Source organism: Panthera tigris, chromosome D4 (assembly GCF_018350195.1).
Source record: "Panthera tigris isolate Pti1 chromosome D4, P.tigris_Pti1_mat1.1, whole genome shotgun sequence".
Classification (NCBI taxonomy): domain Eukaryota; kingdom Metazoa; phylum Chordata; class Mammalia; order Carnivora; family Felidae; genus Panthera; species Panthera tigris.
Window position 1 is genome coordinate 83,451,653 of NC_056672.1, and position 26,595 is coordinate 83,478,247.

Here is a 26,595-nt window from a genome sequence, read left to right on the forward strand (position 1 = left end):
GCTACCTCCGCACGGCATACGCTCTCTTCAGCTGAACCCAGGCTGCAGGTTCCTAGAGGCGAACCCTAGTTCAGACCGTGAAACCTACTGGGACCCGTAGTTGTCTGCAGCCTGGGGTTCTGGGATTTGTAGTTTTTAGTAGTGGCCCGCTACTTCTCTTTTACTCCCCTTCCCTTCCTTTAGACTTTCACTTCTACCGGCCCAGAGAGACTTTTCCGATGCAAAAAGACAAAGTAGGTGACTCTAGCCATTCCTTGGTTTCTCAGTTCGAGCCTTTTAAGCATTCTGTCACCAAAACATCTTAAAAATTGGGTAAGCCTCGCCATAATTACCTGTTTGTACTTATCCAAGTCCTCGTGAAAACCTCGTCTAAGCCTGTCAGGGACATCAGGCTACCAATCTTGCAGCCTTGGAGAAAAGGAAACAGTGATTAAGCGTTTCTGATGCTAAATGATATATAAATGCTGTTTTTCCGTTTAATTCTCATAACAGTTGATAGGAAACCAAGGTTCAGAGAGGTTAAGTAACTTGCCCCCAAACACACAGGAACTAGGCATAGGAGCCGAGGTTGGAACATAGGTCTAACTGGTTTAAGTATGCTTCAGTGTGAGTCTGATGATGGCAGGGAGTCTTCTGTTCTACTCCCAGTGCAAAAAACAGAACCTGGCACTTAGTATAACCAACAATTGTTCATTTAGCAGCTATTTGTTGAACACCAACTGTATGCCAGGTACTGTTGTAGGCCTTTAGGATATTGAGCAAGCAAAATAGACAGAGATCTCTATCCTCTGTCTGTAAGTACATTCTAGAAGAGGAGACAGAACATAAACAACATAATAAATAACTACAGCATTTTAGAAAGTGCTAAGTGCCGGGGTGGGGGAGCAGTATAGGGAGATGGGGTGATGTATTTCTAAGAACCACCAGAGGTAGGGGAGTTAGCCAGTCAGACACTTGAGGGCAATTATAGGGAAGAGGTTGGCACAGAGAACTTAAGGTGGAAGCATATCTAGATGGAATTTTGGAAATGGGAAGATTAATGTGGTTGGAGCAAGAGGAGAGGAGATGAGAGAAAAGAATGGTTTTACTTTTAATCTAATAGGGAGTTACTTCAGGGTTTCGAGCAGAGGAGTAACATGTATAACTCATTTTAAAAGGATCACTCTCTGGGGTGCCTGGGTGGCTCAGTTGGTTGAGCGTCTGACTTCGGCTCAGATAATAATCTCGCTGGGTTTGTGAGTTCCAGCCCCGCGTCAGGCTCTGTGCTAACAGCTCAGAGCCTGGAGCCTCCTTCAGATTCTGTGTCTCCTCTCTCTGCCCCTTCCATGCTCATGCTCTGTCTCTCTCTGTCTCTCAATAATAAATAAACGTTAAAAAAAATTTTTTTAACAAAAAATAAAAGTATCACTCTGGTTGCTGTATGAGATTGTAGTAGGTAGTTGTTGCAGTTGGGAGACCACTTAGGAGACTTATAAAATCCAAAACTAGCAGGTGCTCGATATTTGTTCAAGTGACCCAGGACTGGATCTTCTTGCGCTAAAGTGTATTTGGGGGACATTTGACTAAACTTTAATGAGATCTCCGAGTGAAGTTCTTTCCAACTATTCTGTAATTGTGAAATTGTTTCAAAGTAAAATTATTTTTTTTTAAGATTTTCTTTTTAAGTAATCTCTACACCCGATGTGGGACTCACACCCACAACTCCGAGATCAAGAGGCACATGCTGTAGTGACAGCTCAGTAGTGACTGAGCCACCTGGGCACCCCTAAAATTAATTTTTAGTTTGTTGCAGAGTGCCCGGGTGGCTCATTTGGTTAAGCATCTGACTCTTGGTTTCGGCTGGGTCATGACCTCACAGTTCTTGAGTTTGAGCTCTGCATCTGGCTCTGCGCTGACAATGCAGAGTCTACTTGGGATTCTTTCTTTCTTCCTCTCTTTCTCTGCCCCTCCTTAAAAAAAATTTTAAGTGTGTTACAGAATGAATGATGCCCACAAGTATACATTTCTTCATTTATTCACTAAATAGTTATATAGCACTTATAATGTGAATGAGACAGATATGATCCTTCCTCTCATGGAGACAGAGGAGACAAATGATATAAATATAAATAAGCAAATACCTAATTGCAGTGTGTGATTAGTGCTAAAAAGGGAAAGGAGGGGTACTGTAAGTAAGAAAAATGGAGTGAAAGAAGCCTACTTTAGGTTGACGGTATATTTTTCTTTTAAGTTTACTTACTTAAACTTGGGGAGGTGCAGAGAGAGAAGGGGAGAGAGAGAACCCCAGGCAGGCTCCGCACTGTCAGTGTAGGGCTGACATGGGGATGGATGAGGCGGGGAGGGGACGGCAGGGCTTGAACTCACAAACCGTGAGATCATGACCTGAGCCAAAATCAAGTCAGATGCTTAACCGGCTGGTCCACCCAGGCACCCTAGGTTGGCAATATAGTAGAGGTAAAGTGTGCAGACTCCAGCACCAGATGGTCGAGTTCAAGTCTAGGCTCTACTACTCGTACCATGATTTTGGCAAGGTTATTTATCCTTTTGGTGCCTCAGTTTTCTTGGCTTCTCTATGGAGATAATAACTGCCATCATATCGTATGGAGATGATAAGCATAATACTTACTGTATAGACTTGTACTGAGGGTTAACAGAGTTAATATATAGAAAGGGCTTAAAATGATAACATGTACAGAGTGAGTGCAATGTGTTAGCTCTTAGTATTAGGTGAGCAGGAAAGGCCTTTCTGAAGAGGTAACATTTGAGATTTTAGGGGAAAAAAAACAACATAAGGATGGCATGCTCAGAATTTCTTGGAGAAAAAATTCCAAATGAGGAAAAGATGCTATTATTTTTGAGGTTTTAAAATTATTATTACAGTCCTCTTTAGAAAGATGGCAATTCACTTTTTTGGCTCTGAACCTCAGTAACTGGGAATTAGTCCTACTCAAGATACTTTCTCAGAACTGGGAAGGAAGGCAAGTAGGGGGATAGACATGACTGTTCTTTACAAACTATAATGTGCTTGAAAGGAAGGTGTCATCAGCATCATTGTTTCCCTCTCCGATACGTCAGTGAACAGGTAGGTAATGAAAGCAGATGGTATCCCCTTGCAGCGAAAGCAGGTGGCAGTTCCCACATTACCAAACCATCTGGCAAACTCCCTCCTGCAGCCCCACCTCATTCAGTGAACCTCACTCTTGACATCCACAGCAGAGAGAGATGAGGGAAGCATTCTTCAGAGTGTTTGGTGAGCTCTTAGAAGAGGTAATAGACACACCGGTCATTTACTTTGAAAACTGTACAGAACATGCTGACTGCCATGTGTTCTTTTTTTCTTTTTTTTTTTAAAGTAGACTCCTCCCCCAATGTGTGGTTCAAACTCAGGACCCTGAGGTCCAGAGTCGCATACTCTACTGACTGAGCCAGCCAGGCGCCCCCTGGAATGTGTTCTTAGTGTTCCTTGGCAAAGCAGTAAATCCAGGCTCCTGTTTCTGCCATTTATGTAGGCTAGTTATTTTGTAAGTTCTCTGGGCCTCAATTTCCATTTTTTAAAGTTTTGTTTAATGTTTATTTAATTTTGACACAGAGAGAGAGAGAGACAGAGACAGAGACAGAGTGCGAGTGGGGAAGGGGCAGAGAGAGAGGGAGACACAGAATCCGAAGCAGGCTTTAGGCTCTGAGCTGTCAGCACAGAGCCTGACGCAGGACTGGAACCTGAGCCAAAGCTGGTCACTTAACTGACTAAGCCACCCAGGTGCCCCTCAATTTCCATTTTAAAAATAGATCTCAAAATTTCCTTCCAGCAATTTCTGAAATGTGACTTCTAGTGTAAAGCATAGGTCTCACAATGAAAGTTGGTTGCCGTTTTGCCCACAGACCTCTTCCAATTTTTCTTATTTATGTGCAACTCCAGTTTGGAATCTTGAAATGGAGCTAGCCAAAAGACACAGGGCCCATCAGAGCATTCCACAGCTCTGAGCAGAAATCTCCATCAAGATGTACATGGACATATGGCAGAGCCAACTTAGCCTTGGTTTTCTTTCCTGAAGGAGAGCAGAATGACTGAATGTGGCAGACAGCAATGGAGATTTTTCCACTAATAATGGGAACTCATAAAGACTCCAGGTGTTTGAAATAAGATATTTGAGCAGTGAGGAGAGCTGCAGACCTCGAATTCCATTTTGTCAATAAATTCCTGTTATAGGGTAGCCTGAGTTGTTCAGTCGGTTAAGTGGTAGACTTTGGCTCAGGTCATGATCTCATGATTTGTGAGTTCAAGCCCTGCATTGGGCTCTCTGCTGTCAGCGCAGAGCCCACCTCAGATCCTCTGTCCTCCTCTCTCTGTACCTCCCTGCTATGCTCTACCTCCCTCTCTCTCAAAAATAAACATTAAAAAAAATTTTAATGTTAATAAATTCCTGTTATAATTTCAAGAATTGGTATTCAAGGTATTATGATCCTATTCAAGAGATGAGGAAAATAGGGCTCAGGAAGAATCACGAACTTGGTAAATGTCAGGGTTAGATGGTTAGTGCTGGAGCCTGGATTTGAACCCAAGCATGGCTGTCTGGTTCCCACTAGGCACTATACTTCAGGAGCTCCTGAGATCTCCTTCCTTAGCTTTTTCCTGTTTCCTATGACACAACAACTGGCCTCAGCCCTCCTAAGTGATTGTGGGATTCTCTGGAACATATACATAGGTGAGTCAGCTCTGCATTTTCAGGAAAGCTGCAGAGAACCTATGCTCATGGAGATCAGAGGTAATGCAGATGAGCAGTCTAGCTCAGGACTAGTGTCTAGAGTTTATTTATAGGAATAGCATTATACTTTGCAGAGGACCAGCTCTATGCCAGCGACTGTGAACTGAGCGTTTTATATTCATTAGCTCATTTATTCCCCGCCATAACCTTGTGACAGAAATCTTACCAGCTCGATTTTACGGATGGGTGACACTGAGGCCCAGAGAAAAGTAACTTCCCCCCAAATGCTCTCGTCGATGAACATTTTATTCCTTGCACTTTTTGCAAATGTACCTAATTATTTTTCTGTTTAATCTCGCTCTCTAGTTAGACTGTAAACTCCAGGAGGCCAGGGGCCACGTTTGGTTCAGCATAGTGCCTGCCATAGTTACAAACGCTAATTATGGAATGAGTCAGCTGCTTAAGACACCAAAGCTTGAACTGACCTAAGACCAAGCAGGGACATTTCACACCTAGGAAAGGGTCTTTGAAACCATTTCAAAAACCATTTATAACATCCGCTGGAACTGAAAACACCCTAGCTCCTTCAGGGGAGCCCAGCTGCGGAAGGAATTTGGGTCCTCTAAGCCGATGCCCAACCCCCTGCACTTCGCTTGTTAAGTCGTTTCCAAGGAGCCCTGGCTTATTTACTCCGCCGGGGAGGAAAGGCCCCAGGGACGGCCGGCCAGTTTGGCTCCCGAGACACGCACAGCCAGGCCGACATTCCTGGCGGGTAGGAGCCCTCCCGGTCCCCTTCCAAAGGGCGCGCCCTGGGGACCGGGCCAATGACGCGGGGAGACGGAGAGCGGTTGGCAGTCCCGCTCTTCCGGGCCTGGGGGAGGGGCGAAGGCACAACCCCCGCCCATGTTAGGGGCGGAGCCACAGTCCGGGACCATCCTAAGCTGCCGCAGGTAATGCGGTTCGGGTCTGGGGGTGTCCGGGCCGTGGGTTTGACGCGATCCTGGGCGGGAGCCGCCGCATCCTTTCGGGGAGTGGGCCCGGGCCGGGTGAAGAGCCCTGGGGAGGGCGTGCTCGGGTTCCGGCCCGGCCTCATTGACGGAAAGAAACCAGCCTGTTCTCTCCCGACACTGTGTCCTCTGTCGCTGCCACGCGGGGATGGAACTGGGGGATGGGACTGGCAGAGGTAGCTGCAATGAAGTCCCCGCTCATACGAAGTTTACCCACTGGGCTTTGGGGACCGCGGTCAGTGGCTTAGGCCAAAAGTTGGATTTGTTCTTTCATCTCCCAGAAATCTCATCTATGTTCTTTCTTCATTCACACATACCTCAATTCTACTCTAAGCCGGGGCCCATTGGTAGGTTCTTTGAAAGAATCTGAGAGGCCCAGCTCTGTTGGAATTTACTCTAGAATCTAACCTAGGGACTTTTAAATGGATAATCACATTCAGAGTGATCCCTGCAATGATGGTGACTTCATTGATAACCTTCAGAGGGAGAAGGAAGTAACTTGAGGATGTAAATGGAAAACAACAAATCAGGGAAGGTTATACTGAGGGAGGGACTTTTGAACTGGGCTTTGGAGGTTGGGAGTTTCCTAGTTGACCAGAAGGGAAGGGACATTTCAGGTACCAGAAGTAGCACGCAGATGCGAGATATGAAAGGGCCTGACATGTTAGAAACAACAAATATAGCAACAGTAGCCCACTATAGCAGTGAAGGTGAGTCCCTGGGAAAAAGGTTGAGTCCAGAAGGCTTTGAATGCCATGCTGAGGCATGGATTTATCCCAGAGATCAGTATTTCTCAACCTTTTAAGGTATTTTATCTTTTGGGGTGCCTGGCGGGCTCAGTCAGGAGAACATGTGAGTCTTGATCTTAGGGTTGTGAGTTCGAGCCCCGTGTTGGGTGCAGACATGACTAAAAGAAATTTTTTTTAATGTTTTTATTTTATTTTTGAGAGCAAGAGAGAGAGAGACAGAGCGTGAGTGGGGGAGCAGAGAGACACAGAATGTGAAGCAGGCTCCAGGCTCCGAGCTGTCAGCACAGAGCCTGATGATCTGAGTTTCGAACGCACAAACTGTGAGATCATGACCTGAGCCTAAGTCAGACACTCAACTGACTGAGCCACCCAGGTACCTCTAAAATAAATTAATAAAGCTTAAAAAAAAATAAAATATAAAATATTTTATCTTTTGATGAGTATAAACATCTTATGACCCTTGCAAATATTTTTTTAATGTTTATTTATTTTGAGAGAGAGTGCTAGAGCATGGGGGGGGGGGCAGAGATAGAGGAAGAGAGAGAGAATCCGAAGCAGGCTCTGTGCTGTCAGTGCAAAGCCTGACATGGGGCTTGATCCCCCCAACTGTGAGATCATGACCTCAGCCAAAATCAAGAGTCAGGCGCTTAACTCACTGAGCCACCCAGGCGCCCCACCCCTGAAAATATTTTGACATATGTCCCTTCTCCATGAAAATCACAGACACACAGAAAACTTTAGCCAAAAAACCTCTGTAATTGGGGGCCTCTGGGTAGCTTAGTCAGTTAGGCATCTGACTTTGGCTCAGGTCATAATCTCACAGTTTGTGAGTTGGAGTCCCACGTCATGCTCTTTGCTGATAGCTCAGAGCCTGGAGCCTGTTTCGGATTCTGTGTCTCCCTCTCTCTCTGCCCCTCCCCTGCTCACCCTCTGTCTCTCTTTCTCAAAAATAAATAAAACATAATAAAGAAAAACCCTGTAATTGTGTCAATAAAGTTGTGTTATATTTGCCTCCCAAATTTAAGTTTATATCAAAAGGTTGGTAATGCTTATTCAGATGAACCAAGCCCTAGAAATCGGCACATCAAAAGGAAAGGTTTTAAAGAAGGAAGTGACCTGATTTGTCCTGTGTGTCTAAAAAGTGCCTTTTTTTCTTATGCATAGGAAACCATGAAGCTGCTGCCAGTCTTGGGGCCTGGAGACAAGCCCAGGAAAGCAACATGGTCTGTAAGGAAGGATTCAGACAGAGAAAAACAAGAGTTTTTGTTTCATTTATAAGTAGTTTACTAACATATTTGATCATCTCTGTGAAAGGGTAGAGACGAAGCTGTCTGTAGTTGCTGGTAATTAGACTCAAACTGTCTGAAAAGGTCTTCAGAGGAAAGATAGTGGGGCAATAATTATCACAGAGCAGATGTTGATTTTATTAAAATCCATTTACTAGGAAGAATAAGGCACTGACCATCTGGCATCCACAGCTCCAACACTGTGTCTTCCCTCAAGCTGTGACTCATTTTTAAGATTCTCAGGGAATTGGATTTGGATTAAACTGGCCTTACTGCTTCTTGGTTGCTTGCTCAACCAACGCTTTATTCAACTAACAATGGCCTGACGGGCAGCTGCTGTGTAGGTGCTGAGGGTACAAAGGTGAATAGTCTCCTAGTAGTGGGGGTTACGGACTAAGCAGGTGATGGCGGTGAGTGTGATCAGTACTGAAGGAGGGCTCACAGAAGGCTGTAGAGAGGAGACAATGCTTCTGCAGGACCTTGGAGAGGAGGGTCTCCAGTTTGGCTTCCCCATGTCCCCTCCTGCTCTCTAGCCAACGTAAATCTGCTCCTGGCATTCCCTGGTTTAAAACCCTTTTGTGTCTCTTTGATCTTAAGATAAAAACCAGAGTCCTTAAAATGGCCCACCTGTCCCTGCCTGTCTTTTCCAACCTCAGGTACCCTTACTCATCCTTTGTTCTCTTTCTCTTCGTTAACATGCCTTGCACTGCCCACTCAGGTACTGTATGTGCTGATCTCTACCTGGGTCACTCTTTCCCTCCATCTTTTCATTCCTCTCTTTGTCCACCTAACTTCTCATAATTCAGAGCTCAGTTCAAATGGTGCTTCTTCAGGAAGCCTTCTCTGACCCCCTCCCTCTCACACCTCTCCTTACAGGCTGAGGTCCCCTTAGGATATGTTCTCATAGTATATATCCCTATATATATCCTGTACTCCTTTATAGCACAATTAAAATAAAATGGGTATTTGTGAAACTACCTGTTTAATGTTTCTCTTCCCAACTAGTCTGTGAGGGCTCTGAAGGCAGGGACTTTCTGTCGTATTCACCACGTATCTGGGTGGCTGTGTGCTCTTGGGTAAGTTATTTAACCTTTCTAAGTCTCGGGTTCTCAGTTGTAAAAATCAGATGGTGATAATAGTACCGTCCTCAAAGGGGTTTTGTACAGATTAAGGGAAACCAGGATTGTAACGAAGTTCACAGCCTACACGGTACATTGTTAGTAATCATCAGGTGATCATAGGGTATGTGAATCTGGTTATCAGAAGAGGGATCTGGAAAAGAAATTGAGACTGGAAATCGCTGATGAGTATGTAGATGGGTGGTAAATTGAGACCATCAGTGCAGATGAACTTGACAGGGTAAGTGAACACAGACTGAGAAGAGAATCCAAGGGTATTAAGGGTTAGGAGAAAGCTGGTAGGAAAGGAGTCAGAGCAAGAAAACAGAAAAGAGCAGCCAGAACAATGGGTAGAGAACCAAAAGGAAGGGATGTGGGGAAGCCAGGTGAGGAGAAAGGTACAAGAAAGAGGAAAGAGTCAGGAGTACCAGATGCCTGAGAGGTCTAATGAGCCAGTGCCTGAAAAATAGCTACCGAATTTTCTTTTCCAACCGGGAAGTTTGAATTATGTTTTTTGGTTGGCATTCAGAGTGACTTTAGAGAATGGGATGAATGGATCCTGTATTTGATTTTTTCAGAGTCCTAGCTCTGGCTTCTGAGTCAAGCTTTCTGAGTAATCTGGAAAAGCTCTTAAAATCTATACATTTTGGAGAATATTCCTTGACAGAGCATCATGGGTTAGCGGCAGGATCGTTGGGGCTGTAGGTTCCTACGTGAGAGGCCATATAGCTCTAGCCACCATTTACTGAGTCCTTCCCTGCACTGTTACAAGACTTCATCTTACCTTCACAGCAAAGAACTATTGCCAACCTCACTGTCCAAATGAGGAAACTAAGGTTCAGAAAGGTTAAATGACTTCTAAAAGGTCACACATCTCAAAAGCACCTGAGCTGGGAATTCACAAACCATGCTCACAGGTACCATCTCGTGCTGGGACACACCACTGAACTTCTCTGGGTGTCAGTTTCCCTGTCTGCCAAATGGGGACAATTACTAGTCCAGTGCAACCCCATTAGGTTAATGTGAGCTACAAGTGGGGACAAAATTGAAAAGTCAAAGGTTATGTGCAAATGTAGGGACAATTATCAATGAGGGAAATACTGCCTTGGTGGATACAACTTAAGGTGGGTGTATGTATAAGACTCTTCATTCTGGTGAGTATTTCATGAGGAGTGGAAAGAACACACGGCCCCGTTTATTCTCCGCTCAGGTCTCCTGAATACATCCTTCCTTTGGCAGGTACACCTTGACCCCCACTGGAGACAGCCCCTGTGCTCGGGTTGGCCACAGCTGTTCATATTTACCCCCAGTTGGTGATGCCAAGAGAGGGAAGGTCTTCATTGTTGGGGGAGCAGATCCAAGCAGGAGCTTCTCAGATGTGCACACCATGGATCTGGGTAAGACCAGCAGCTGCGGAGCCCGTGCCCTGTGGCCAGAGAGCAGGGCTTGTGCTACCGGCCATGACCAGACCATTCGTAAGAACACTGGTTGAGACCAGAGAGCAGGGTTTTCCTCTAAGAAAATGAACGTCACTGAGAGGCCCCTAACGTCTCAGCAGACGTCCACCAACCAATACCTCATTTTGGGGGGTGAAAGAGTCTCTATAGAGCCCCGGACATCCAACCATTGCTTCATCAGATATTTTTCTGGGAGATATTGATGGCTCCACCTCCTCTTCCATCCACATAATTCATTAATCACCAAGCCCTAAACGTCTCTATCTTCATCCACATCTGTCCATTTCCACTACTACGACTGCAGTCCAAGCATTTTTACTTCTCTCTCTTTTTGTTTTAAAGCCTGTCTGTTTTTTTAAAGAGTTTTTTTAATGTTGATTTATTTATTTTGAAAGAGAGCGAGCAAGCCAGGGAGAAGGGCCCAGAGAGAGAGGAGAGAAAATCCCAAGCAAGCTCCACATTGACAGTGCGGAGGCCTTTGCGGGGCTCAGTCTCAAGGACCGTGAGACCATGACTTGAACTGAAACCAAGAGTCAGACACTTAACCACCCAGGTGTCCCTGAAGTTGTTTGTTTATTTTTTTTTTAACTTTTATTTATTATTAAGAGACAGAGAGAGACAGAGCATGAGCATGGGAGGGGCAGAGAAAGGAGGAGACACAGAATCCGAAGCAGGCTCCAGGCTCTGAGCTGCCAGCACCGAGCCCGACGCAGGGCTCGAACTCACAAACCGCGAGATCATGACCTAAGCCGAAGTCAGATGCTTAACCGACTGAGCCACCCAGGCGCCCTTAAAGTTTGTTTGTTTGTTTGTTTGTTTGTTTGTTTGTTTGTTTTGGGGGGGGCGGGGACAGAGAGAGAGGGAGAGAGGGAGAAAATCCCAAGCAGGCTCTGCACTGTCAGCACAGAGCCCAGTGAGGGGCTCGAACCCACCAACAGCGAGATCATGACCTGAGCCAAAATCAAGAGTCAGACACTTAACCGACTGAGCCACCCAGGTACCCCTAAACATTATTATTACTCTTCAACTGGACATAACAACAGCCTCTTTTCTGGTCTCCCTGCTTCCAAGTTTACCCCGTAAATGCACCGTACGTGCATTTTCCATACCTAGACAGTATTGTCTAAAATACAAATCTGACCATGTCATTCCTACATTTCAAGCCTTTCCCAGCTCCTTTCTTGGCTCTCCCAAACCCATATTTGCTACCCTGAGTATCTTTCAGTTCCTTGAACATGTCTTAAATTCTGGCCTCCAAGCCTTTGCACCTATAGTTCCCTCTGCTTGGAAGGCTCTTCCCTTTCCTTATCACCTGGCTACTATTCCTCTTTCAGATCCCACATTAACTGCCACTTCCATCAGAAAGCTTTCCCTGATACTTCTGGGCTAGTTTAGGCAGTACCACTGGAAAGGAGAAATCCTGTTTTCCTTCTCTACTCCTGTCTATCCTCCCAGCACTAGTCTCAATACTTTATTTCTGGCCACCAAACGTCTGGGAGTCTTTCCCCATACCAAACAATTCTGCAACACCCGCTGGGTGTCCTACAACTCGATTCAGTTCTGACAAGATCCAGTTGGACTTAGCATCACATTCTCACAGGTTAAGGGCTCGGTCCCATAGAACTGTCCTGCCCCTATCCCACTGCAGATGCTAACCCCAAGTCCAGGCTGTTGCCTATGCTTCTGACCTACCAGCTATACATTGGAGAGTCCCATGATCCCTACGGTTCCATTAATTTGCTAGAGTGGCTTACAGAACTTAGGAAAATAGCTTACATATTAGATTACTGCTTTATTATAAAAGGATATAACTCAGGAACAGCCAGATAGAAGAGATGCATAGGGCAAGGTATGGGGAGAAGGGCACAGAGCATCCTTACTCTGAGGGTGCACAATCCTCCCAGTACCTCCTCATGGTTACCGACCTGGACGCTCACCAAATACCTGGTTTTTTCTGGAGGCTTCTTTATGCAGGCATGATTGATTAAATTACTGGCCATTGGTGATTGATTCAGCCTTTCGCAGAGGTGGATGTGGGAGGCTAGGTGAAAGTTCCAACCCTCTAATCATATGGTTGGTTCCCCTGGCAACCAGCCCCCATCCTTAGGGCTTTCCAGAAGTCACCTCGTAAACATAAATCCAGGTGTGGTTGACAGGGGCTTTTTATAAAAGACACCCTTTTCAATCTTATCACTTGGGAAATTCCAAGGGTTTTAAGAGCTCTGTGCCTGGAACTGACAGAGATCACATATATATTTCTTCCTTCCTCCCTTCCTTCCTTTCTTTCTTTCTTTCTTTCTTTCTTTTCTTTCTTTCTTTTTTATATTTTTTATTTATTTTGAGAGAGAGACGGGGAGAGGGAGAATCCCAAGCAGGCTCTGTGCTGACAACAGATGCGGGGCTCGATCTCACGAACCGTGAGATCATGACCTGAGCCAGAATCAAGAGTCAGATGTTTAACCGACTGAGCTACCCAGGTGCCCCAAGATCACATATATATTTCTTTTTTTTTTTTTTATTTTTTTTTAACGTTTATTCATTTTTGAGACAGAGAGAGACAGAGCATGAACGGGGGAGGGGCAGAGAGAGAGGGAGACACAGAATCGGAAACAGGCTCCAGGCTCTGAGCCATCAGCCCAGAGCCCGACGCGGGGCTCGAACTCACGGACCGCGAGATCATGACCTGAGCCGAAGTCGGACGCCCAACCGACTGAGCCACCCAGGCGCCCGAATTTCTTAATATAAATCACAATGTCACAACCACCCTCTATATTTCCATAGTATCCTGTACTTCCCCATCCTTATTCCACTTCACGGCTCTTACCACGTGTGATTATTTCTTATCCGTCTTCCCCACAGGAGTATAAGCTCTTTGGAAACAAGGAACATGGTTATATTACTCATCACTGTACCCCCAGCCACTACCATAGCACCTGGCACAGAGTAGGTGCTTTCTAAGTATTTGGATAGATGGATGATGAATGGAAAACGAACGGATGGTGACCACCATGTGCTTTACACGATGGCAGACCCCCATACGTGTTTTGTTAGGCCCATGCAAAGTCGCTATTATTGATTTAATCTAAGTTGTTTACCAACCAAATGTACAAGGGTCTACATATAAAAATTGAGATGGTTTGGCTTCTCTTGATGATTTTGGAAGCTCTGACATCAGTAGGCCTGTATGTCTACATGGCAACAGATTTTTGGCACTGAGCTGCCCCGCCTATCAAATGGGGTTCTCATCCCCCAACTTGCCACGTTCCCTCCTATGTAGGCACTTGAATTTCTACACCCTGCACTAGGAATTCAAAGGCAATTAAAATTTCTTCCAGCCCTCAAGAAACTCGCTGAGTAGTCCGCTTATATTTTTGGTGTGACCTATTATTACTAGCTTTGTGACTCTGGTTAACCTGTGTAAACCATTTGGGCTTCAGTGTCCTATAAAATGGGGCTACTGTCTTACTTCCCTGAGCAGTTGTGAGCTTGTTTTAGCCAGAAATCATTTAGCTGCAGGTAACAGAAACTCTCTTAAACCAGCAAAAAAAAGGGAAGAATCTAAACATAGGAGATAAAGCCTAGACTCAGGAGAGAGTAGAAGCAGGAATTGGAAAACTGTCAGAGATCATCTACCTCCTCCCTCATCTCTGAGGAGATCTTTTTTTTTTTTTTTTTGTAGTTATTTGGTATTTCTTTTCTTTTTTTTAAATTTTAACTTGTTTTATTTTTTATTTTTTTTAAATTTACATCCAAATTAGTTAGCATATAGTGCAACAATGATTTCAGGAGTAGATTCCTTAGTGCCCCTTACCCATTTCGCCCATCCCCCCTCCCACAACCCCAAGATCTTCTTTATGTAGATGTTTCTTTCTTTCTCTTCTCCATACTTTGGCTTTGGCTGCTTCTCCATACATGCAAGAAGAAATCCAGAAATCTGTTCGAATTCCAGATTCTCTGGAGGGAAGATCTGATTGACCCATTTGGGGTCAAGTAACTACCTTTGACCCAATGAGCTGAAGCTAGAAAGTCAAGGTGTAGTACAAACAGATCTTCTGGGATCTCTACCCCCCTGGTTGGGAGAATGGGGACAGTTTCCATAGAGGAGGGTTTATAGACTAGGCAGACAGCCCCCGAAATTCTATTATAGAACTTTTTGGAATTTGACCATATTCCCTGCCAGTGATCTGATGGTTGTGGTGGTTACGCTTTCGACTTTTTCTCCTCACTACTCTCCCCCAAGTTTGTCAACTGACATAAACTACAGTGGCAGTTCCAGTGCAGGAACTGAGTGAAATGTTTTCTAGGAACACACCGGTGGGATTTAGCCACCTCGGAGGGCCTCTTGCCCCGGTACGAGCATGCCAGCTTTGTTCCCTCTTGTGCTCCTCATACCATCTGGGTGTTTGGAGGTGCTGACCAGTCAGGAAATCGAAATTGCCTTCAAGTTCTAAATCCTGGTAAGTAGCCAAAGGTTCTTTTATTTACCTAAGGAAAGAAATCCAATTCCAATTCCTATAGCAAAACTCATTTGGATTGTACTGAATAATCTGTTTAACTTGCTGGCCTCATAGAAAACAGAAATTTTAACTTCTGGCAAAATCTGAAAAGAACAGAACTGCATTTCCTCCACCCCCTCATCTCATAACATTTGCAATTATCAATTTGTTAAAAGCCAAAACTGGAAGAAACTTCAGAGAACAGTTATGCCAAGTGGGCGACCCAGGTCCAGGGGAAGTGACTTTCCTAAAGTCCTAAGAGAGTCAGTGACTAAGCTAGCCTAGAACCTGTCAGCTAGATCAGGGGGTCTTAACTGGGGGCGATTGTGTCCCTCAGGGGACAATTGGCCATGTCTGGACACATTTTGGGTGATCAAACGTGGAGCATGGGCAGTTGCTACTCGCATCTAGTGGGCAGAGGACAGAGATGCTGCTGTCCCCCCTGCAATGCCCAGGACAGCCCCCCAGAATAGCGAATTATCTAGTCTCAAATGCCAATGGTGCCAAAGTTAAGAAACCCTGACCTAGATCCTCCGATTATGTTTCTTTTAGCCAAACAGTGCAAAGTTCCTACCCAGTCTCACTGGCAGTTTTCTCACTGACAAAGCAGTTTGGGAACATCTCTTCTAAGAGATTGTTGCTGAACCACCCATGGGAGGTAGACTTGTCTTTTGTTACAAATTATAATTAAAATTCTGTTGTTGTTTTCTCTTTATAAATATAATAAAGGGCGCCTGGGTGGCTTAGTCGGTTGAGTATCCGACCCTTGATTTTGGCTCAGGTCATGATCTCACGGTCGTGGGATTGAGCCTGCACATCAGGTTCTGTGCTGAGTATGGAGCCTGCTTAAGATTTTCTCTCTCTCCCCCCCCCCACCCCTCTCCCTCTCTAGCACAGGCTCTCTCTCTCTCTCTCTCTCTCTCTCTCTCAAAAAATAAATACATATATAAATAAATATAAGTAAGTAAATAATAAATAAATAAAATTCATTTTAAAATATTTGAAAAGTGGGGGCAGCTGGGTGGCTCAGTCAGTTGAGCGTCTGACTTCAGCTCAGGTCATGATCTCGCGGTCCATGAATTCGAGCCCCGCGTCGGGCTCTGTGCTGACAGCTCAGAGCCTGGAGCCTGTTTCGGATTTTGTGTCTCCCTCTCTCTCTCTGCCCCTCCCCCGCTCATGCTCCATCTCTCTCTCTCTCTCTCTCTGTCAAAAATAAATAAACACTAAAAAAAATTTAAAAATAAACATTGAAAACAAATTAAAAAAAATTTTTGGAAAGTGTAAATAAATGGACAAAAAGCATCCACAATCCTGTGACATTAAGGCTACTGAGAACATCTCAGTACTTCCTTTCTTTTATTTCTCTGCATTTTTGTAAGCCTGAGTTCATACTATTTCACCAGCACACTGTTGTACCTTTTTCCTTTTAAAATTCATAATTACTGCAGAAATTACTTCCTGCTGACATTGCTGTAACATCACCTTTAATGGCTGCATGATACTCCATTTTGTGACAATACCATCATTTGGTTGTCAGATTTACACCATTATAAATAACAAAGCAGTGAACATCTTTGCTCAGAAGTCACTGACAATTATTTGCTTAGAATTCATGCCTAGGAATAAAAAGACTATATAAAACATTGAGCCTGACAGCCTTTCCTCTGCTGTTCTGCCTGCCATTCCATTGTGGTATATTCAGTAAACTTCTATCTCCTTTGTTCTGCTAAAACAAAACAAAACACTGTGAACTTTAAGACTTTTGATACATGCTACCCAATTGCTCTCCAGAATTTTCCAACTGCTTCTCTCTCCAGCTGTGTTTAATAGTGCATTTTCACTCCTGGCTGACTTTGAATTTATCTTTTTTTAAAAAATATTTTATTTTTAAGTAATCTCTATGCCCAAGGTGGGGCTTGAACTCACAACCCCGAGATCAAGAGTTGCATGCCCCACTGACTGAGCCAGCCAGCCACCCTTGAATTTATCTTTTTTTTTTTTTTTTTTGAGAGAGAGAGAGACAGTGAACAGGGGAGAGGAAGGGGAGGGAGGAGAGAGAATCCCAAGCGGGCTCCATATCCAGCATGGAGCCCGACGTGGGGCTCTGTCTTACAACCATGAGATCATGACCTGAGCTGAAACCAAGAGCCAGATGATTAACTGACTGAGCCACCCAGGCGCCCCTGAATTTATCATTTTTAAACACTGCTAATTGGGGGCGCCTGGGTGGCTCAGTCGGTTAGGCATCCGGCTTCGGCTCAGGTCATGATCTCGCGGTCCGTGAGTTCAAGCCCCGCGTCGGGCTCTGTGCTGACAGCTCAGAGCCTGGAGCCTGTTTCAGATTCTGTGTCTCCCTCTCTCTCTGACCCTCCCCCGTTCATGCTGTGTCTCTCCCTGTCTCAAAAATAAATAAACGTTAAAAAAAAAATTTTTTTTTAATAAATTAAAAAAAAAATAAACACTGCTAATTGGATAGCCCAAAAAGCTTGTATCTAATTCTTTAACTATGCACTTTGTTAATGATTAGCAACCGGGACATTTTTCACATGCCAGTCAACTCTTGCCCAGTGCTCTATCACTAAGATGCTTGTTTGCAGACAGTTGGTCTTCTGTCATTTGGGGATAGTAATAGTTTCTACCTGGCTAAGTTTGGCAAGGATTCAAATAAACTCAGTATCTGGCACATGGTTAATGCTCAATAATTGTGGTGATGGCGGTTGACGTAACTGTGGCTTGGCAGATGGAAATCAGTTCTGGATCCCTGGGCTTCTGACTTTCAACGATGGCATCCATTTGAATAAAATACAGAGAATTTGGAAAGCGTCTGTCAGAGGAATTGATTTTCCACCAGATCCGTTTTCTCTCCTAGATAGTATAATTTGACACCATGCCCAAGATATAGGAAAAATGTGAGCGAATCATTAGCTGTTTTGTTACTAAGGCTAGTCCGCCAAATGGCTTAGGAGTCCTTTGAGATTATTTGTGCCAGCGTTTGACTTGGCAGCAACACAGTCCTAGGATCTTCTGGTCCTGGAGGTTGAGCATTGACTAACCCCCCACCCCCAAGATCCAAAAGCTCTCCAAGGTCTGTAGCTATAAAGATAATGACATTTTGCTTTAGATATAGGCTGAGACTTGTTTCATCTCAAGGTTCATGTTTGAGTCCAATACATATTCCAGATGCTTCCTGTGGTACTCTGTGTACTGAGTGAAGACCTTTACAAAAGACACAGAATTTCCTAGACAAGAAATAATCCCTGGTGTGTTGCAGTGCACGAGTGTGGGAGTCTTGACAGAACTGAGTTCAAACCTCTGCTCTGCTACTCACAAGCACTGTGACCTGGAGGAAAGAACTTGCATGTTCCGAGCTTCAGTTCCCTCATCTGCAAAATGAGGATACTTTCCAGCCACCTGCTAGAGTTGAGTGGATAATGACAAGACAGAAGGTTAAGGGCAATGATTCTGCACAAGGAAGATACTCAATGTAATGCATCTGTTTCTATAAAACTCATGCTTCACTCTAAAAAGAAATAAGCTTCTGTGCACCTCCCAAGGTGGTGAAATTTTATTCTCAAGTCAGACGAGTGGAAAACACCTAGATCTTGGTGTTATCAAGATGGAATTTGAATCCCAAGTCAGCCATTTATTAGCTATGTCCCTTTATTTTTTTTTATTTGTTTTTTTAAAAAATTTTTCAATGTTTATTTTATTTTATCATTTTTTTAAATTTAATTTTTTTATTTTTTTAAACTTACATCCAAATTAGTTAGCATATAGTGAAACAATGATTTCAGGAGTAGATTCCTTAATGCCCCTTACCCATTTAGCCCATCCCCCCTCCCACAACCCCTCCAGCAACCCTCAGTTTGTTCTCCATGTTTATGAGTCTCTTCTGTTTTGTCCCCCTTGTTTATTTTATTTGTGAGAGAGAGAGACAGAGCATGAGCAAGGGAGGGGCAGAGAGAGAGTGGGACACAGAATCTGAAGCAGGCTCCGAGCTGTCAGCACAGAGCCCGATGCGGGGCTCAAACCCACAAACCGTGAGATCACTACCTGAGCCAAAGTCGGACCCTTAACCAACTGAGCCACCCAGGCGCCCCAAGATTTTATTTTATTTTTTTAAGTAAATCTCTACACCCAACGTTGGGCTCAAACTCACAACCCCAAAATCAAAAGTCACACGCTCCACTGACTGAGCCAGCCAGGTGCCCCTAGCCATGTCATTTTAAACAAATGACTTCATATGTCTCCGCTTCAATTCTCTTATCTGTAAAATGGAGAACTACTATTTACTTAGCACTTACTATTTATAAGGAACTATTATTATTACTACTGAAACTGTGATAACTTTGTCTACTTTCTTTTAATGCCACATAGTCTGGGGTAATTTGGCACATTTAGTTCTCACCTCTAGTGGGTATGCATTTTAGCAGATGTTGGTCTCCTCTGAATGGGCACAGGGCAGGGTAGTCAGCAAAGCAGAAGAGCGTTCAGAGAGGACGTTTGAAGGAAGGCCTCCAAAATCAAATCGACCTCATTCTAATTGCATGTGTGACTTTTTCAATCTTGGGGATTTGCCTCTATCTGGGAAAATTCTAAGTATCACCCGCTACCCCTCCTTGACTTTGGTGGCACAAGAACCCTGCCTAGGCCTTTGCTGTCCCCCTTGGGGATAGGGGTATGAAAGGTAACCCTGCCTGGCCTCAGAGTCAAGATGAGAGGCCCATCAGCCTGGATATTTTAGGTGACTGCCTTCTCTCTCTAAACCAGAAACCAGGATTTGGACCATGCCGGAGGTGACCAGCCCCCCGCCATGCCCAAGAACATTCCACACATCGTCTGCAGCCATTGGAAACCAGCTGTATGTCTTCGGGGGCGGAGAGAGAGGCGCCCAGCCTGTGCAGGATGTGAAGCTGCATGTGTTTGACGCAAGTATGGACTGGAGGGCACCCCAGGGTTGCCACTTACCAGGTCAGAGCCACCCTGGCCTACAGCTTACCTGGTGTAGGAAGAAGAGGTTAGAAAATGACACTTTGTCTGAGTGTCTCTCTTCTAGATGTCTTCGGTGTATCCCTTAGCTAATATCTTCTTCCCACAGCAAAATTTGCATTTAAAAAGGTATAAATGATCACTTTAACATAAAGTGTCATTTATAAAGAAAATAGTATGAGTTTCCCCTTTAGCTTTTCCTTCCCACTACATAAACAGAGGTAAACATTGTTAGCAGTTCCTAATGTCTCCTTCCGGACATTCTTATGCGTTTATGAAGTTTCTATGAATTTTGAAGTTACATAAAAACTTTAAAACACATACATGGAATCAGATAATAAATACAGTTCTATAGCTTACTTTTGCAGGGGTGAGGCTAAATCTTAGTAGTTGAAAACATGCCCTTTGTAGCCACATAACCTGGACTCAGGACCAGATCTGACACATACTTTCTGTATTGCTTTTTTTTTTAAGTAGGCTTCACGCCCAGTGCTGAGCCCGACATGGGGCCCAACACGGGACTTGAACTCACAACCCTGAGATCAAGACCTGGGCTGAGATCAAGAGCCAGATGTTTAATCGACTGAGCCACCCAGGCACCCCTGTATTACTTGTGACTAGTTAATCTTTCTAGGTCTAGGTTTGTTGATCTGTAAAATAGAAATGGTAATAGTGCCCCTACTAAAAAGAACTGGGAAGATTAAATAAGATAATGTCATACAGTGCATAGCACAGTGCCTGGCATATAGGGGGCACCCAAGGGACATGAACTGTGTTATCATCCCTTCATTTAATCATCCATCATGGATGTCTTCTAAGTCACAACCGGTTTCCTTGTAGAGCATATCCTGTGGGTATTCCTTATTTATTCAGTCATTTTCTTACTGATTGACTTTTTGCTGACAGCGCCACAGTGAACATAAATTAATTTTTGTATGTGTTACAAACAAGGCTCCAGGCTCTGAGCCATCAGCCCAGAGCCCGACACGGGGCTCGAACTCACGGACCGCAAGATCGTGACCTGAGCCGAAGTCGGACACTCAACCGACTGAGCCACCCAGGCGCCCCTCGTGTGTGTTTTTTAAGAGAGATGTAGCCTTTTGTTGAGAAGATACAGTAAGCAAACTTTCAAACTTATAAAGTGAAATTGGAAGCCTGGAGACAGAGTATAGTATGACTTTTCTCTTTCCAGAAAGAATGGTGTTTGCAATTCTTTTAAAGCACTTTTTATTTCAAAAAAAGTTTCGTAAGTTTATTTATTTTGAGAGAGTGAGAGTAGGGCAGGGGCAAAAAGGGAGGGAAAGAGAGAATCTCAAGCAGGTTCCACACTTGTGAGTACAGAGCCTTATGTGCGGCTTAAACTCACAAACCGTGAGAACATAGTGACTCTTAATCTCAGGATCATGAGTTCAAGCCTCACATTGGGGGCAGAGCTTACTTAATTAAATTTTTTTTTTTACAAAATAGCAGAAATAGGGGCGCCTGGGTGGTTCAGTCGGTTGAGAGCCTGACTTTGGTTCGGGTCATGATCTCACAGTTTGTGGGTTCGAGCCCCGCATGGGGCTCTGTGCTGGCAGCTCGGAGCCTGGAGCCTGCTTCAGATTCTGGGGGCTCCCTCTCTCTCTGCCCCTCCCCTGCTGGTGGTCTGTCTGTCTCGCTCTCAAAAATAAGTAAACATGGGGCGCCTGGGTCGCGCAGTCGGTTAAGCGTCCGACTTCAGCCAGGTCACAATCTCGCGGTCCGTGAGTTTGATCCCCGCATCAGGCTCTGGGCTGATGGCTCGGAGCCTGGAGCCTGTTTCCGATTCTGTGTCTCCCTCTCTCTCTGCCCCTCCCCCGTTCATGCTCTGTCTCTCTCTGTCCCAAAAATAAATAAAAAACGTTGAAAAAAAATTAAAAAAAAAAATAAGTAAACATTAACAAATATTTTTAAAAATAAAAGTTAGGGGCGCCTGGGTGGCTCAGTCGGTTGAGCGTCCGACTTCAGCTCAGGTCACGATCTCGCGGTCGGTGAGTTCGAGCCCCGCTTTGGGCTCTGGGCTGAAGGCTCAGAGCCTGGAGCCTGTTTCCGATTCTGTGTCTCCGTCTCTCTCTGCCCCTCCCCCGTTCATGCTCTGTCTCTCTCTGTCTCAAAAATAAATAAACATTAAAAAAAAAAAATTAAAAAAAAAAAGTTAGAAAAAGCAGAAATAATTTCATATGTAATATTTGTGTCTTGTATTTTTCACTTAAGCACAGTTCTCCCGTGATCATGAAGTCTTCAACAATTTTATTTATTTATTTATTTGTTTGTTTGTTTATTTTAAGTAGGCTCCACACCCAACGTGGGGCTTGAACTCATGACCCTGAGATTAAGAGTCACATGCTCTACCAACGGAGCCAGCCAGGCGCCCCAATCTTCGACATTTTTTTTTTTGCTTTTTTTTTTTAAGTTTATTTATTTATTTGAGAGAGAGATAGAGGGAGAAAGATGGTGAGTGGGGGAGGGGAGAGAGAGAGAATCCCAAGCAGGCTCTGCACTACCAGCACAGAGCCTGACATGGGGCTCAAACTCGCAAACCTGTGAGAACATGACCTGAGAGGAAATCAAGAGCCAGAAGCTCAACCGGCTGAGCCACCCAGGGACCCCTCCACTCTTCAACATTTTAAATAAATGCACAGTATTCTATCACGACTGTAGCAATAACAACTATTCACTTGTCTGTGCACTTAAGCTATTTTCCATTCTTTATTACAAACAATGCCATGATGAACGTGTTTATGCATAAACCTTTTTCAGATTATTTCAGATTGTATTCCTTTGAAAGGTGGGGCTCCGTGCACAACCTTCAGGGGTACCACAAACAGTAATTCTCACACAAACTCTCACGTATTGAATACTTTGTGCTTATCTCATTTGATGCATACTTCAACCCTGAGAAGGAGGTATTATCTCTATCCCCATTTTACAACTGTAGAGGCTAGAGCTTAGAGAATTAACTGGTGCAAGGCCACGAAGTTATTCAGTGAAATGACCCAGTTTTCACTCCAACTTCCCTGGTCTGTTATCCTATACTGCGGCTCCAGCAGGCCCTGCTAACTTCAAAAGTAGCCTTATTTCCCCATGCTTCCAGCAAGTCAATTAAGGGTATTGTCTTGGGAAAGAAAAAAAAAAGACTCTGAGGCCTGTCACAGAAGAAGCAGACTATTCTTTTTAATTTTGCTGCAGTTCCAGGCTGAAGCTTAAAGGAGGTCTTTTTAAATTCAAAGCGAGGAATGGTTTCCCAAAGCCCAGTAGAATGGGCAGGCGTGGTAGGTAGTGAATTCTCCAGCCCTGAAAATGTCCAAGCAGAGGCTCTACAGGTTGTAGAAGGAAGGAGGTCTGGATTGAGTTGGCAAGTTGGAGTGAATGTCCCCAGGTCACTTTTTGCTTTCAGCGTCTCTGCTTGCTGGGGAGTGAAGCTTGGGTGTATTTCTCATGTTCTTGCTTCATAGCTTTTTCATCTGATGCCAATGACTGCTTTTCTAGACACTCTGACCTGGTCACAGCCAGAGACCCTTGGAAAACCTCCATCCCCCCGGCATGGTCATGTGATGGTGGCAGCAGAGACAAAGCTCTTCATCCATGGAGGCTTGGCAGGGGACAAATTCTATGATGATCTCCACTGCATTGATATAAGTAAGTAGGGTAGAGGGCATGGGCAGTTATCTGCTTAAAATAAAATAAAATATACTTTGATAGAATATAGCCTTGCTCTTAAGTGTGGGTAATTTGGCCAGCCAGTGGAATCTTGGCTAGATTTCTGGCAAATGTGGCCTAAATAATAATAAATAATAATACCAATGAAAGCAATAATTTTCTGAGTACTTGCTATGTACCAGCCATTAGTTATCTCTTATGCTTCCAACAACCCTGCTCTTTCATTAAAACTCATTATGCTTTGGGTTCCCTGACTGGATTCCCTGACTGCCATTAGCCATTAACCCTATGCCCGTGAGGGATATGTGTGTCCTCGGAGTATGTCTGGGCATTGGGGACCAGAATTGCCATGCTAAATGGTTAAAAACCCCTGGAAGAGGAAAGCTGGGGAGAATGTGAGAATCGTCTTTCAGTGTCTGAAGGGCTGACATGTCTTAGAGATCCTGGACTCATTCTGGGTTATTCGTTTAGATGATGAGCTCCCTTAGGGCAGAGGCTTTTTCTGTTTCCCCGGTATGTTTCCAGCACTTAACACAGTATCTGGCAGATTGCAGGTGATGAGTGTGTATCTTGGGTGGACAGACAAGCAAATGAACATGTTCTGCATTGCCCTAGACTATAAGAATTGGAGCTGTGGGCAGAAGGCATGAGAACTGCTGCTCAGTGTATTGGGCTGCCTTGCCCAACAATGAGTTCTCTGGCTTGGTGACATCTGAGGCCAAGTGACACTGGCTGGGATTCTTATATTGGCTAGAGTTTTGGCTGGGCTGAGTGATTCTCCCTTCCAACCCTGAGATGCTGGGCCCCTGCCTTGAAGTGACAAATGGAAAACATCTTCACGGAAGTGTTCCCTGCAGCGGTCAGCTGGGGTTGTAATGCTTATTTAGAAAAAAGAAAGTCCTGGGGTGCCTGGGTGGCTCAGTCAGTTAAGCGGTCCAACTCTGGATTTCAAGTCTTGATCTCACTGATCGTGGAATTGAACCCGTGGGATCGAACCCGCAGCGGACAGCAAATCACTATGCTTGCTTGGGTTTCTCTATTTCCCTCTGTCTCTGTGCCTCCCCTACTCACATGCACTCGTGCACCCCTGCGCTCTCTTTTCCAAAATAAACTTAAAAAAAGAAAGTCCTATTTCCTTGTGCTGAGGAGCTACTTCCTGGTTATTTCTCTTCCTTTCCTACTCTAGTAATTCTCTAAACCTAAAATCCAATACTATCTTGCCTCATTTCAATGCTTGTTTGAAAAGACACAAATATCCTTGCACAAATAGGTTGGGAGTAGGTGTTGGAGGCAGCACATTACGGTGGAGAGAACACAGGTTCTAGAGTCAGACCGGAGTATCATGGCTGTGCTTCTTGCTAGCTGTGGGATCTCGGACAAGCCTCGCCCTCTTTAATTCCATTTCCTCAAATGTAAGAACGAGGGTAGACAGAAGTAATAGCAGTTTCTTGGGGCTGTTAGGAGAATTAGGCGAGCAAAATATTTAGTGCCTAGCCAGCACTCACAGAGTTGCTAAGGAACTGCTAACATTTAAAATGCACACACGCAGACATGGAACTCCCCTCCTGTGGGCTCCAAAATAGTAAATGGTGAGTCACCAAAGACAGTATCACTCAGTGGGCTCCAAAGACCACTTACCTCAGAATTACCTGAGGTGCTTGTTAAAACTACAGATTCCGGAGCCTCTCCTCCCTCCCCGGACCACCCAAACAGAATCTCAAGCTCCCCCAAGTAATAAACCTTGTAATACTTCTCAGAGTGCTTGGTGAATGAGCTTCAGTGATCGGTCTGCCAACTACAAAAGTCTGACAAGTAAGGTTGAATCCATATTCTAGGCCATGTTGTACCCACTTTCTTTCTCTTGGCAGATGAGATGAAATGGCAGCAGCTAAGTCCCACTGGGGCATCTCCCGCCGCCTGTGCTGCCCACTCAGCTGTGGCTGTGGGGAAACACCTGTACATCTTTGGAGGGATGACTCCCACAGGAGCACTGGACACAATGCATCGGTATCACATAGGTGAGCAGGTGTTCACTGTGGATCTTTAAACTAATGCGACCATTCTTTGAAAAGTATCACAGCGCTTTAGTTTTTCATTTTGGTCCCTCCGCATCTAAATCTAAAGGAATCAGGGGTGCCTGGGTGGCTCAGTGGGTTAAGTGTCTGACTCTTGATTTTGGCTCTGGTCATGATCTCAAAGTTTGACGAGTTTGAGCCCCGTGTCAGGCTCTGCACAGACAGCACAGAGCCTGCTTGAGATTCTTCCTCTCTCCCTCTGCTCTTCCCCTGCTTGCAGTCTCTCTCAAAGTAAATAAATTTTTAAAAAACCCAAAACTTAAAAATAATTCTCCCTCTCCCTCTGCCCCTCCCCTGCACACATGCACACACTCTCCCCCGCTCTGTCAAAAATAATAACCCAAAGGAATGAAAACCAAACTTATAGGGAATGACATCATGAAAGCAGTAACACTGCCAATAGATTTTTTTTTTTTTCCTTTTATTTCTTATTTCTGCTAGTACTTAGTGATAACAGCAAATCACTGAGCATTTCTGGAAATTTTTTGACGCAGAGCCTTTGTGTATATTGTTTTTTCTAACACAGAAAAGCAGCATTGGACCTTGCTTAACTTTGATACTTCTCTCCCCCCTGGACGATTGGATCATTCCATGTGTGTCATTCCATGGCCAGTGATGTGTACTTCTGAGGAAGAAGATTCCAATTCTCTCACTCTGAACTGTGATGCTGAGAAAGGGGATTCCGCCAGCAAAGGAGTGACCCAAGGTGGTGACTCACATGAGGAAAGTCAGACTGACACACTGCTTTGTTTTGTGTTCGGCGGGATGAATACAGAAGGGGAAATCTATAGTGACTGTATTGTGACTGTAGTTGACTAATCCCACATTTTTATTAAATGACAATTTTTCAGGGAAGTTAAATGAAACCTTAGCTATTTTATACCTCCAAAATATTTTCTGCACTATATACCCCTCTAACTCTTACCTAATTTGGGAGGTGAAGAAATGGATAGCCCAGTGCAAAAACCTCTATTATATAGAGGTTTTACCAGCAATACAACCTAGGTGGTAAGTGTGATTGGTCAAGATGCTGATCA

The 26,595-nt window shown here is 44.5% G+C and overlaps 1 protein-coding gene across 4 annotated transcripts; it reads left to right on the top strand.

Moving 5' to 3' along the window:
* Positions 1–26,413, top strand: RABEPK (Rab9 effector protein with kelch motifs). Of its 4 annotated transcripts, XM_042963319.1 has the most exons (9): positions 5,629–5,653; positions 7,624–7,682; positions 8,751–8,821; positions 10,103–10,260; positions 14,625–14,777; positions 19,587–19,748; positions 23,313–23,462; positions 25,352–25,501; positions 26,085–26,413. In XM_042963319.1, exons 2-9 carry the CDS (start codon positions 7,680–7,682, stop codon positions 26,375–26,377), a joined length of 1,140 nt encoding a protein of 379 aa, XP_042819253.1. In that variant the 5' UTR covers positions 5,629–5,653; positions 7,624–7,679; the 3' UTR covers positions 26,378–26,413. The 4 variants fall into 4 exon arrangements, with proteins under 4 accessions (XP_042819252.1, XP_007094461.2, XP_007094460.2 ...); XM_042963318.1 differs by lacking the exons at positions 5,629–5,653; positions 8,751–8,821 and adding an exon at positions 1–233; XM_007094399.3 differs by lacking the exons at positions 5,629–5,653; positions 8,751–8,821 and adding an exon at positions 237–312.
* Positions 26,414–26,595: the final 182 nt, after the last annotated feature.